Source organism: Miniopterus natalensis, chromosome 7, assembly GCF_054644295.1.
Source record: "Miniopterus natalensis isolate mMinNat1 chromosome 7, mMinNat1.hap1, whole genome shotgun sequence".
Lineage (NCBI taxonomy): Eukaryota > Metazoa > Chordata > Mammalia > Chiroptera > Miniopteridae > Miniopterus > Miniopterus natalensis.
Genome location: NC_142087.1, coordinates 15,263,074 through 15,275,624, shown reverse-complemented (window position 1 = coordinate 15,275,624; position 12,551 = coordinate 15,263,074). Strand labels below are relative to the sequence as shown.

The 12,551-nt window shown below is 54.2% G+C and overlaps 1 protein-coding gene across 1 annotated transcript; it reads left to right on the top strand.

The window, feature by feature from the left end:
* Positions 1 to 6,551: 6,551 nt before the first annotated feature.
* SRXN1 (sulfiredoxin 1) lies at positions 6,552 to 11,965 on the top strand. Its single transcript, XM_016200551.2, has 2 exons — positions 6,552 to 6,761; positions 9,764 to 11,965. Exons 1-2 carry the CDS (start codon positions 6,552 to 6,554, stop codon positions 9,965 to 9,967), a joined length of 414 nt encoding a protein of 137 aa, XP_016056037.2. The 3' UTR covers positions 9,968 to 11,965.
* The last annotated feature ends 586 nt before the right edge of the window (positions 11,966 to 12,551 follow it).

The following is a 12,551-nucleotide window of genomic DNA, read 5'->3' as shown; positions in this document are numbered from 1 at the left end:
GCCTTCCGCCTCGCCCCGCGCCCGGAACTCGCTCTCCACGCGCCCCCGTCCCCCCACCTGCGCCCTCTCCGACCCCCAGCTGCGCTTCCCTGCCCGCGACTCGCAGGGAGCGCGCCCCTCCCGGCCCGGAACTTTTCTCTGCAGCCCCAGACCCGTCGCTGACTCCCGGCGCGGTCTGCCCCAGCGCATCCTACCCACATAGTCCTTTCCGGCTCCCAAGACTCGGACCTTTACCCCCCTGTCCAAGCCCTCAAGGCTCCCAACTCAGGCACCAGGTCCGCGCCTCTCCCGAGCCCCAGGGCCGGAATTTTCTCACCCAGACCCTGCACCTTTCCTCTTCTAACGCTCAGATCTTTCCTCTCAGCAGAGTCCCTGTGACCATTCCTCTACCGGACGCCCCAATCTAAGGCCCAAACCTACCCTTGGCTCTTACCTGCCACCTGCCATTGTTTTCTCCATCCACACTCAGGTGCAGGCCCTGCAGCCCCCAGACCCCATTCAAACCCCAGACCATTTGCTGTCTCCTTGTATGTGTCTCTGCCCTGATCCGCTCCGTGCCCTGGCCTTAGGTCAGCCACTCACCACCACCCACCCTGCTCTCGGCCCTTCTCACGCACGCCCACCTCCTACTCTCTCCAGACCCCTCATGCCTCTAGCATCTCTCACCCCTCTGAGTTCTCCTGACCTGGGGCAGACTTGAGGGGCAGTTCAGGCCCCACCCCCTAAAGTAGCCCCTCTCTCACCCCAGGACAGACCTTCCCTGAGCTTCCACACAAGCTGCCCTCTCCCCAGGTTCTCTGAGCACTTTCCCCATCCCTAGGACGGCAGGTACCCCTCCTTATTTGTTGGGGGGAGGTCTGAGGCACTTCACAAATGCCCTTCCCCTGCCCAGCTGGGCCTCTCCAGTTATTTATTTGTGTATTTATTTATTTATCTATTTATTATTCTATTTAATCTCTTGTCCTCACCCAGGGACGGTCTGGCTTCCCCAGCTGGACTGGGAGGTCAGGGAGCCAGGCAGGGACAGGGACAGCAAAGGCCATAGAGGGCTGTCCCCCCCACACACACACCCCACCCCGTCTTGGGGAGCGAGGGAGCAGCCCCACCCTCATCCGAGCCTGAACTAGCTGGAGAAGGGGGCCCGAAAATAGGATCGCCAGCTGACCCTCAACTGGGGGACGGGGGGCGGGGTCAGGCGGTCAGTCGTGGGGCAGGTCCCCACCCTCCTGAGCCTTCCACTCCCACTCCAGGGAGACTGGAGAGGGGAACCTCCTCATTTGTTCCTATTCACTCCTCTTCTCGAGGGACCCCAGGTTCCAGGGACCGACTGAGCCCCGGACCCCGCTGGGGCCTCGGCCCGCTTCGCTCCCCAGGAGGAGCGCTCCCTCCGGGCCACGTCTATGCAACTCTCCCGGGCAGAGGGGCCGGGGCCCAGCCGCCCCGCAGCCGCCACTACCTCCCCCGCCGCTTTGGCTTGCCCGGGCGAGGACCGAAGCACACCCCTCCGCGCGCCAGGCCGGCCCCTCCGCTTTAAGCACACGCCTCTGCCGCACCGCTAGGCGCCCACCTCGGGGACGCGAGTCCCGGAGTCTCCGGCCGCCCGCCCCTCCCCCTAGCCACAAGAGGGTGCAGACCGGCGGCGACCCTGGAGCGGGGGCATTTCTCTAGGGCCTCTCAGCTCCAGGCCCACCCGGGGAGGGAGGCGATAGGGATGGGGGGAGGGAGAGGGGTCGCAGAAGCAATTACGGAGGGTGCTGACCCTGTAAATAGGAACTTCCGACAGCAATAATTTTCCATGCATGCTAAGCCTTTTGGCCATATTTTGTATGAGCGCTTGGCGCTCCCCCTCCCTCCTCCTACCCGTCTCCTGCCCCAGACCCCCCCATCCCTTCCTCACCTCCAGCAGTATTACTTGTAACGCAATTCAGGGATATTAAAGGGACTTTGGCCACTCTCCAGCGCCTCTAGACCTTGTTTGGAGGGGGGAGGGGGGCGTTGGGTAGGGCTTCTGAGACGAAGCCGGATCTTTTCCGTGCCATTTCCCTCCCCGTAGCCTGACCAGCCTGTAGCTGCCGCTAGGGGTCCCTTGACATCCACAAGGTCCCAGGCATCCTCGGTCCTAAATATTCCTCAAATACTGGGGCCGAAAACTCAAAGGGTTCAAGAACCAGATTAATAACGTAAGTGAATAAAGCAGGTTGCCTTAATACAGTGGGGGATGGTGGAGCCTGTGACTGTCGGGAAAGAATGCGTCTCCCCTTAAAGAATTGCAACCAAATTACACCTCCAAGACAAACTATGAGCCGACTTATCCCCTGACGGCCAGTTTACAACCCCTATATCCTTCCCCACCACATGCTTTCCTGCTCTGGCCAGGTTTCTGGCCAGTACTGATCACCAAGCAGCAAGGGGACGTATGCAAAAAAGTTGACTTTGGCTGAAAGTTGTCCAAAAACAGTGAACTGCCCCTAGGGCTCATGTTCAGGCCCAGCCGGGCGTGGCTCAGTGGTTGAGCATCGACGTAGGACTCAGGCTATCGGGGTTCGATTCCTGGTCAGGGCACATGCCCCAGTTGGGGGCTCCATCCCCAGTTAGGGCATGCAGGAGACAGCGGATTAATGACTCTCTTGTCATTGATGTTTCTCTCTCTCTCTCCCTCTCCCTTCCTCTCTCTGAAATCAATAAAGATCAATAGACATATATATATATTTTTTAAAGTGTTCAGGAAAACACTGAACAACCAATCCATCTTCTGTTCTGTCTTGGTGATCTTTCAAAACACAAACCTGTACTTGCCTTACTGAAAACTTCACTGGGGACCACCACCACCATGCCAACCCTCAACACAGACTCACTGAGAGGTGCGGCCTACGGCTGGATGCCAGGCAGGGGTGGGGGCTGAAGGCTGGAACTCCATTTCCCTTGGGGCTGCCTTTCGGGTTCCCTCCTTTTGTAGGCAGCGCACTCAGCTTTTAGACCCTCATTCTGTCCACCTTCCCCTTCACACACAGCCAGCTGCGTCCTGAGCTGTGTGCTCGGTGTCTCAAGCAACGACAGCACTGTGGGAACCCCCCTCAAAGTCTCCAGTGGGATTTTGAAGGGCCCAGGCACCTGTTGCCTTCCCTAGCCAGCCGAACACAGTCCTCCGTAGCTACGACACACTGCTCCTCATTGGTTGTTGCATCAATTACGTTTGTTTCAGGCCCAGGGGGCAGAGCCGGCTCCAGATCAGCATTTTATAAACATCCAATTCCTGTGTTAAATCCCTTTGAAGTGGAAAGTATTTAACGCAGGGAATTGGCTGCTGACAAAATTGCTGGAAGAGCTGAAGGCCCTCAGCTGGACCCCAGAACATCCCAGAACTGGCCCAGCAAGGAAGCTGCAGCCTCTTCCACAACCACCTGGGGGCGGTTAGGAGGCTGCACTGCCGAGTTCAGGAACACCGCCCAGTAGCTGTGACCCAGGGATGAAGAGGTCCTTGCCGCTGCCTGTAACTGTCTCCCGTCCCCTACCGCCCTGTGGCTCCACACTGGAATAGTTACAGGAAAACTTAGCACCTCCACCAGCGCGTTGCCAGCAGTGACAGACGAGGCAATAAGAAAATGGCCACTGCCCACTTCTGCCATCCAAATCCCACAGAAGCCCATCTAACTGGCAGAACCTAACTCACTGTCAGTATCCTTGCTGCAAGGAAGTCTGAGAAATGTAGTTTGGGGGGGAGGGGGTTAAAATATGTTTTTATTGATTTTTTTTTTAGAGAGAGGAGAAGGAGGAGGAGAGAGAGAAGCATCAATGAGAGAATCATCGATCAGCTGCCCCCTGCACTCCTACTAGGGATCAAGGCCACAACCCAGGCACGTGCCCTGACTGGGAATCAAACCGATGACCTCTTGGTTCATTGGTCAACGCTCAACGACTTAGCCACACAGGCCGGGCTGAGAGACGCAGTTTTAACTCTTCAACACACAATACCGAAGGCACCCTTACAGGGAGACGGGAATGGTTGCTGGGTGCCCACTGACTTTATCCAACCCAGTTGTAGGTCTGTCATCCACCCCATCCTTCCCTCCTTGGTTGGCAGCCATGCCATCTGGGAACTGAACATCAGCTTAATGGGTTGTCTTGAGGGGCAAAGAGTAATCCCATCCCCTATAGGTTGAGAAATGGGTATATGACTCAGTTCTGGCCAATGAAACTTAAGGAGAGGTTCAATGGAAGCTTATGGGAAATCCTGCTGCTTCTCCTCTCTTAAAGAGAAAATAAGTGAACAAAGTCTCTTTCCCCCCTGAACATGAACAAAGAAATATTTCATCTTATGACCATGAAGGAAACCAGCCATGGTTGGTAGCATGAAGCCCACCTGGATGACAGAGCAGAGAGATGGGAAAAGTGCATCTGCCTGATAACATTAGGGGTCCACGGAAAGAGCCACTCTGAAACCCACTCAGTGTGCTGCCTCTGGACTTCATGGTACGTGACATGAGCGTCTTTATTAAGTCAGTTGAATCAGGTTGTTGTTACCTGCATATCGATCCAGTTTGCTTTTCACAATTCTCTGAAAGGAAGATCTCCATGATGCAATCCTCTGGCCCTCCTCTTACCTGTCTGGCGGCTCCACCTAGCCTATGCCCAAGAAAGGAACCCACTTCCTGTTCCTTCTTGCGTTCTAGTTTGTGTTCCTCAAGGTTCTCTCCTAGACTCTCTCCTCTTCTCACTGTATACTCTCATGAAGCAACCTCATTGCACCCATGGATTCCATTTCCACCCACATGCAGATAACTCATAAATTTGCATTTTCAATTCCAACTTCTCTCTGAGCTGCAAATCCATATCTGCCTGCAGGCCACCTCCACAAGGATGTCCCAGAAGCACCATGGACCAGCCCAAGTCCAAAGCCATGCTTTGGTTCTCCTTCAGGGTTTCCCACCTCCATGAAAGGCACCAGCAGCCATCCAGTCTTGCAGCCACAAAACCCAGAAGTCACCTCTCCCAGCTCTGTCTCCCACACCCCTCCCGTCCAATCCATCACCAGGTTCTATTGATTTTTCTTCTCTGTCCTCTTAGCCTCCAGCCTAGTCCATACCTACCATCATCTCTCACCTAGACACCTGGACCTTCCTTCTCACTGGTCTTCCTCGATCCATTTTGCCTCCCCCACCGCCCTTCCTCCTTCCTCTCTCCACAGCAGACACGGGGATCTTTTCAAAAATGCAGATCTGATCATATCACTCCCATTACTCTTCTCTGCTTAAAACACTTCTCCACTGTGTGTGGGAAAAGTAGAATTTGCTGAAGGTGCCTTTTGAAGTCCTACCTGGTCTGGCCTTTTCCATCATTCCAGCTAAATCTTCAACCAGTGCCCTTTGCTGTTTGAGTTCCTGCTGCCTCTTTTCAGAAAATGTGCTCCCTCCTGCCACAGGGCCTTTGCATAAGCTGTTCTCTCCACCAGTAACATACTCTATCTGCACTGCCATCATCACCACCCTTCACTAGTTAATGCCTTTTCATCCTTCATCTCCCAGCTGGGTGGTCACTTCCTCGGGGCCCACATGCTATTTGCTCTCAGCACTTACCATCAATGTACACTTTCCCATTAATCAGTGTGATTACTTGGTCGCCTCTGTCGCCCCCACTAGACTATAAGCTTCACGAGGCAGGAGGGTAGGCAGTGGTTACTGAAGGTTTGCATGAGCCGTTCAATAACCGCTAGTGACGCTGTCAGGATTCGATGAGACAGGGTGGAACTTTGGAGCGGTGCCCACACGCTGTCAGCACGATGCCAGAAGGCTCCTTGTGACAGTTACCTTGGCTGAACCGAGGGAGCCAGCGGTAGGGTAGAGAGCGCACCCTGGAGCCAGCCCCTCTGGATGTGAACCCTGCTTCAGCCACTTCCTAGCCCCATGACCTTAGGCAAATCAGAGCCTCAGTTATTTCATCTGTAAAAAGGGGGTAATAATCATACCTGCCTTGCAGGATTGTTCTGAGGATTAAGTAAGTTGATATAGATGCAAAGTGTTTACAACAGTGTCTGACACGGCGCCAGATTCGGGCTTTCACGGTTGTCTGCGTTACTGTGACCTCCAGGGCTAACACCCACAGGGGGCGGCCGAGCACTGTGGGTTTTGCCGACTCATCCTAGCTCCACAGGTCTGGCCACCGCCCCCACCCATTGTCCCCGCCCCGGACCCCGCAGGCCTGAGTCACCCGGGACTGTGAGTCACCCGCGCTCTCCCGCCCCACGACCTGCAGACTCACCCTGAGTCAGCGAGTCCGGGCGCTTCCACTCCCGGGACTCCGCGCTGCGGAGGGGAGACGGCGAAGCGCCCCCCAGCGGAGAGCCGGAGCCGCGCGCGGCCCGCAGCGCCCAGCGAGCCAGGCGCAGGTGGGGTTTCGGGGCTCCGGGATGGGAGCGGACCACCGCGGGGCGGGGGGAGACAGGCACCCTGGCCCGGGCACCCCGCCCGCGCGCGCGGAGTGGTACGGCCCGGCCGGGTTAAAGCCCCAGGGGGCGGGGAGAGCGGGGAGGCGGCGCGGCCAGCGATCCGGGAGCCATGGGGCTGCGCGCGGGAGGAGCGCTGGGTAGGGCCGGGGCGCGTCGGGGGGCGCCCGAGGGCCCCGGGCCCAGCGGCGGCGCGCAGGGCGGCAGCATCCACTCGGGCTGCATCGCCGCGGTCCACAACGTGCCGCTGAGCGTGCTCATCCGCCCGCTGCCGTCGGTGCTGGACCCGGCCAAGGTGCAGAGCCTCGTGGACACGATCCGGGTGAGACCCCGGGGACGCCGGCCGAGGGGGAGCTCTGGAGGAGGCAGGTCGCACTGGACGCTAGAGGGAGCTGGTTCCGGGCTGCGCCGGAGCACAGCATTTGCTGTGTGACCTTGAGCAACTGGCTGGGCCTCTCTGGGCCTGTTTCCTCACTTGAGCAAGCAAGGGATTGACGAAATGATTAAAATAAGGATCGCTAACATAAAGATAGCACTTTGCAGAGGCCTAGGAGCAGTTTTAAGTGCCTTAGCTTCTTCATACCAACCCTATGAGGTAGATACTATTGTTCCTTTTTTACAGATGAGAAAACAGGCACAGGAGGATTTAAGCAACTTTTTCAAGGTCAGACGTTTAGAAAGTGGCACAGCCTGGCCACCACACTATCTGGAGATAAGCTGTGTTGTCATTTCTGGCTGTGCAGGAGGACTAGGCATGTCATGTCTGCTGGGAGTGCCTTGTTTGAATTGGAACAGGGAGAGGACAGGAGTCAGCCCCATCACTGAAGGGGGGTGTTCAAGAATGCAGGAGTGATCCTGGTAGGAACTTTGGGAAAGGGAGGGGACATGTGTCAGGTTAGGCCTGTGTGGCATCTTGCCTCCTTCCCTCAGACCCTTGGGAAGGTGACCATGTGAGACCCAAGGCCCCACCAAACACCTCTATAGCTGCCCCAAATGTCTTTCAGCCCTAGAGTTTGCACTGCTGTTCCACTGCCTGGAACGGCTTCCCCAGGTAGCTACAGGCCTGCTCTCAGCTTGGTTCAGGTCTCTATCTCCCGGTCCACCGTGACTAATGGAGCCCTGGCCTCTCTATCTGCCCCCTTAACCTGAGTTATTTCTCCATGAAGCACTTATGTCCACCTGAGATTATATTACACATTTATTTGTTTGTATTTTCATTGTCTGTTTGTCCTACCTCATTTGAACTCCACAAGAGCAGGGATTTTGTCATATCTTGGCTGTTCCCTCAGCACTAGCACAGTGCCTGGCTGTTTATGGAGGATCTAGCCATGCTTGCTGTCTCGCACCCTGGGCCTTTGCACAGACTTTTTACCTTGCCAGGAAAACTCTTCCATCTCTTCATTCTTTCTAACTCCTCTGCCTTCCTGTCTCAGGGTCACTGTCTTCCCTGATGGCCCCTGCTGGGTTTTGGGCCTCCTGTGGGCCCCTAGCCACCTGCATGCCCACCAGCATAGTTCTGATCCCACTGGGTTTTAATGGGCTGTTCAGACACCTGTCTTCCACGATAGAACCATATGCTCTGTGAGGGCGAGAACCAGACCTGTCTTTGCTTACCACAGGTATTAGTTCTCTATGGCTACTGTAACAAAGTACCAGAAACGTAGTGGCTTAAAACAATACACGTTTGTTATTCTATAGTTAGAAGTCCAAAATGGGTCTCACTGGGCTAAAATCAAGGTGTCAGCAGGGCTGCATTCCTCTCTGGAGTCTCTAGGGGAGAATCCATGTCCTTGCCTCTCCCAGCTTTAGAGGCCACCACATTCCCTGGCTCATGGCATCTTTGCTCCATCTTCAAAGCCAGCAACATCAGACCTGCACTTCTGCCAGAGTAACGTCCCATGTCAACATCCATAATCGCACCTGCCAGTTCCCTTGTGTCATGGAAGGCAACATATTCACAGGCTCCCGGGGTTAGGATGTGGCCATCTGGGGAACTGTTACTCTGCCCATCCACCCACCATCGCGCCACCAGCACCCAGCGTGGCTGCCCCTCGTATGCTCCACTGCCGGGCAGAGTGCTCGCCGTGCATCCGTTTCCTCTTCAGCAGCAGCCCCACAGGGTGTCTTACTCCCATTGTACCAATTAGGAGTCATGCTCAGGCCACTTGCTTAGGGTCCTCCTGCTGCTCTTTGGGGGAGCTGAGATCCAAATTCAGGTTTGCCTGGTTGCGGAGACCTGGCTCATTACTGCTTGTAACTTAATGCTTGATAATCCTTTCTGGAATAAATGGATAAATGAATCCATCAAAGCAGCATAGTAAGAGAAGGTGTGGGCCAGTGGCAGGAGGCGTTCCAGACAGCTAACATTTAATGTGGTCTCCCCAGCATGCTCTACCCCCCAGCCAGCCCTGCCTCGGGCTTTCCCTAGAGGGCCACCCACTCTTCAGCTGGCTGCAGGCCCATAACAGGAAGTCAACTCGGTTCTCCTCCTCTCCTCATCACCCCTTCCTCAAGTCCCCTCAGATCCGCCCCCAAAACATGTCCCAAATTTGTCCACCTCTCCCTTTCCCCTCCATGCCCTCAGCCAGGCCAGTATCTTCCAATGAATACATGCTGAGGTGAGTATGTTTCCTTCATCCCCATTTGACAGATGAGGCTGCTTAGGCACAAAGAGACTAGAGTCCAAGGTCACATAGCAGTTAAGCAGGAGAGCTGAGATTTGAACCTGGCAGTCAGGCTCTTACTCTAAACTATTCCGCTTCTCTGTCTCTCCAAGCGGACTTCTCTATGTCCAGTTCTCTGCTCCACTGTCACCTGAGAGAGGACTTGGGGACTCCCATGTCATGTCAACCTGTCTTACTATATTCATAGCATTTATCACTCTAGCACTCACTTCTTTTCATCTGTCCCATTAGACTGGAACCCATGAGGGCAGGCAGGGGCTGTCTGTCTCGTTCTGGCTGTAACTTACTCCCAGAGTCTAGAACAGTGCCAGACAGATATATGGTGTGTGTGTATGTATATGCAGATGTATATGTGGTGTGTTGATAAATGTTTAACCACCTGGTTTCTAAGGAGGAAAAGCCCTGATTTGTAGTATCTGCACATTTCACTGCTGTAAATATTCTCACCATCGCTGAATTTCAAGCTACTAAGGTGATGTTAACCAACTCACAAAATTCTTGAATATTTGGCAGTGTTTCTCACAAGCTAGCATGAACCAGTGTGTACACTGTGTAGGAACAACACAGGTTAACAAAGTCTGCTTTGCAAACTGTCAAGCATTGTTCCATGCTCATTTACTCTCTGCCCCTTTCTCTCCAGGAGGATCCAGACAGCGTGCCCCCCATTGATGTCCTCTGGATCAAAGGAGCTCAGGGTGGTGACTACTTCTACTCCTTTGGGGGCTGCCACCGTTATGCGGCCTACCAGCAGCTACAGCGAGAGACCATTCCTGCCAAGCTTGTCCAGTCCACCATCTCAGACTTAAGGGTGTACCTGGGTTCTTCCACGCCAGACTTGCAATAGCAGGCTCCTTGGTACCTGTCACCACTCCTAAAATCCCAGAAGACACACCTGGCTTCCAGTGGGCTGGGCCACTCAGAAGGTGTAGCACAGAAGCACTCTCTTTGTGCATGGAGGGAGGAAGATCTGACTCTAAGCACTCTCTTTGCTAGCTGCAAGACCTTGGACTCACTACTGAACAGTATGGGAGGCCCAGTTCCCACAGCTTTGAAAATGGGTTGTGTCTTTGCTTTTGAGGGATCATTGAAAGGGTGAAATGAGAAAGGAGATCGGTTTGGAGAACCATATGCAGCTGGCTCCAGATTCCCAAGGACAAGCATCCTTCTGCATTTTTGTCTTTGTATATCCTGTTATGTGGAATACAGTTCGCTCTAAGTAAAGGAAAACCTACGTTAACAAAGAGAAGCTTGTTTTTCCACATAGCATCAATTCTGGAGACAGGTGACTAACGGTATCAGTGAAGGTAGGCCACACATCTCTGTGGTCCTTTCTGTCTTTCCCTCATTGTTTGTGACCTCATGGTCACAAGATGGCTGTTGTACCTCTAGGAAAAATAGTGGGGGAGAAGGAAGGACTGAGCCAGCTGGACCTGTCAACTTCTATCATAAAGTCAGACCTTTTTCAGAGGCCTTTTTCCTGCTCTCTCCCCGGAATATTTCCACTTAGGTCTCCTTAGCCCAAACCAGCTACCATTGCCACCCCAAGATACAAAGAAAGCTAAGACAGCAGGGAACAGAATTGTCACATTTGAGTAGACCAATCATATCCCATCTCCTGGGACTGGCATACTGCCTCCTATAGTAAAATTGGAACCCCACTACCAAGAAAGAAATGAGTAATTGGTATCAGCCTCTGCTGTGTAACATACCATCCCCAAACTTAGCAGCTAAAAACAAGTCATTTATTTACCCACAGTTCTTTGGGTTGGCGGTTTGGACTGGGTTCATCTGGACAGTTCTGATGTCACCTAGGATCATTCCTAGGTCTGCTTGCAATCAGCTGTCACCTCAGATGGGTCTAGGATGGCCTAACTTACTTGTCTGGCAGTTGGGGGGATGTTGGCTGGGTGACTAGTTCTCCTTGTGGCCTCTCCAGCAGAGTAGCTCAGGCTTAATCACACGATGCTGTCAGGATTCCGAGAGAATGAGAATAGAAGCTGCAATGCTTCTTGAGTTCTAGGCCCAGAATTGGTATGACATCACTTCTCTAAGTTCTTTTGGTCAGAGCAAATCATAAGACTGGCCCAGATTCAAGGCGTGAGGGAAACTATTCCTCTTAGAGAAACTGAAAATAATTTGTGGCATTTTTCATCTATCACAAGTTATTTGCATAGACAAATAGCAGTGTTTTTCTCTCACTCTCTTGCACAGGGCCTCACTCCGCCCAGGCAGAAGTCACTAAGACTTTATCTTGGCCCTCAAATCTAAGGGAAGAGGTGACGGGGCAGGGTGGCTTTCTCTCAGGGCTGGGTTCCCTTTAGAAGGGGCATCTCACTTTTTGCACTGGTGGGATGGAGTAGGTCAGGTGGGACATTCCAAAGGGGCCTCTGAAAGCCAAGAGTCCTGGTGGGGAGGGGAGACAGAGGAACGGTATACAGTGAGGTGGGCCTCACTCTCCCTACCTGCTAACGGATCTTGGTCACTTGGCGTTTTCAAGTCTCAGTTTCCCCAGCTCAGTAATGAAGACAACAGCTCTCCCACCCATTCTCTGTCCCAGGGAAAGATGACTGAGGTGATCAATAGAATTTTTAAAAAATGTCGTCCTAAATGCAGTGTGATGTCCTGGATTGGATCTTGGAACAAAAAAAGGACATTAGTGGAAAACCTGGAACTCTGAATAGGGCCTGGGTTTTAGCTGATAACACACCAGTGTGAGCCTCTTAGCTTTGACATCGTAGTGCCATGTCCAGGGTATTGACATTGGGGCAGGCTGGGAACCCTGTACTATCTTGGCAACTTTTCTGTAAATCGTAAATCATTCCGAATAAAAGTTTATTTGGTAAAAAGAGGGGTGTGATTGCTTTAGACCAATGTTTCAGGTTTTCAAACTAGTTTGTTAAAGCACAGGTTCCTGGCACCTGGGCCAGGGCGTGGTGACGGCGCCCACGCCGAGTGGGTGGTCCTTTCCGCGGAACCGACGGGACGGCGGAGGCGGGGCAGGACCCTCCGCAGGCTCACCTGCCGGGGCGGGGTCTGGGTCAGCCGCTCGCCCGCTGAGGAGCAGCCGGTGCAGCCGCGGTGCGGGGCTGAGCCGGGCGGGAGGAAGCGCCCGCGGCCGCAGCGCCGGTCAGGCCCAGAGGGCGGCGCCGCCCGGGGAAGCCGGAGGCGGCCGGAGGCACCTGCGGGCCGCGATCACCCTGCCCGGTCGGTGGGCAGCACGGTGGGCAGCGGGGTGGGCACGTGCAATGGCAGCACCTGCACCCAGGTGGGAATCAGCCTGAGATGACTGGCCACCACCTGGGTGACTTCTCCGCCTGCAAGCCGGCGAAGCACAGCCGGCCTGGCATCGGAACCACCGGCCCTCCCGCTTCATCCCTCTGAAGTAGCTAATAAAAGCACAGACTTAACCTAAAAAAAAATACAGATTG

Coding starts and splice junctions, on each gene's coding strand:
- SRXN1 (XM_016200551.2), top strand. CDS start 6,552: ATGGGGCTGCGCGCGGGAGGAGCGCTGGGTAGGGCCGGGGCGCGTCGG. Junction 6,762..9,763: donor GCCTCGTGGACACGATCCGG/GTGAGACCCCGG, acceptor CTTTCTCTCCAG/GAGGATCCAGACAGCGTGCC.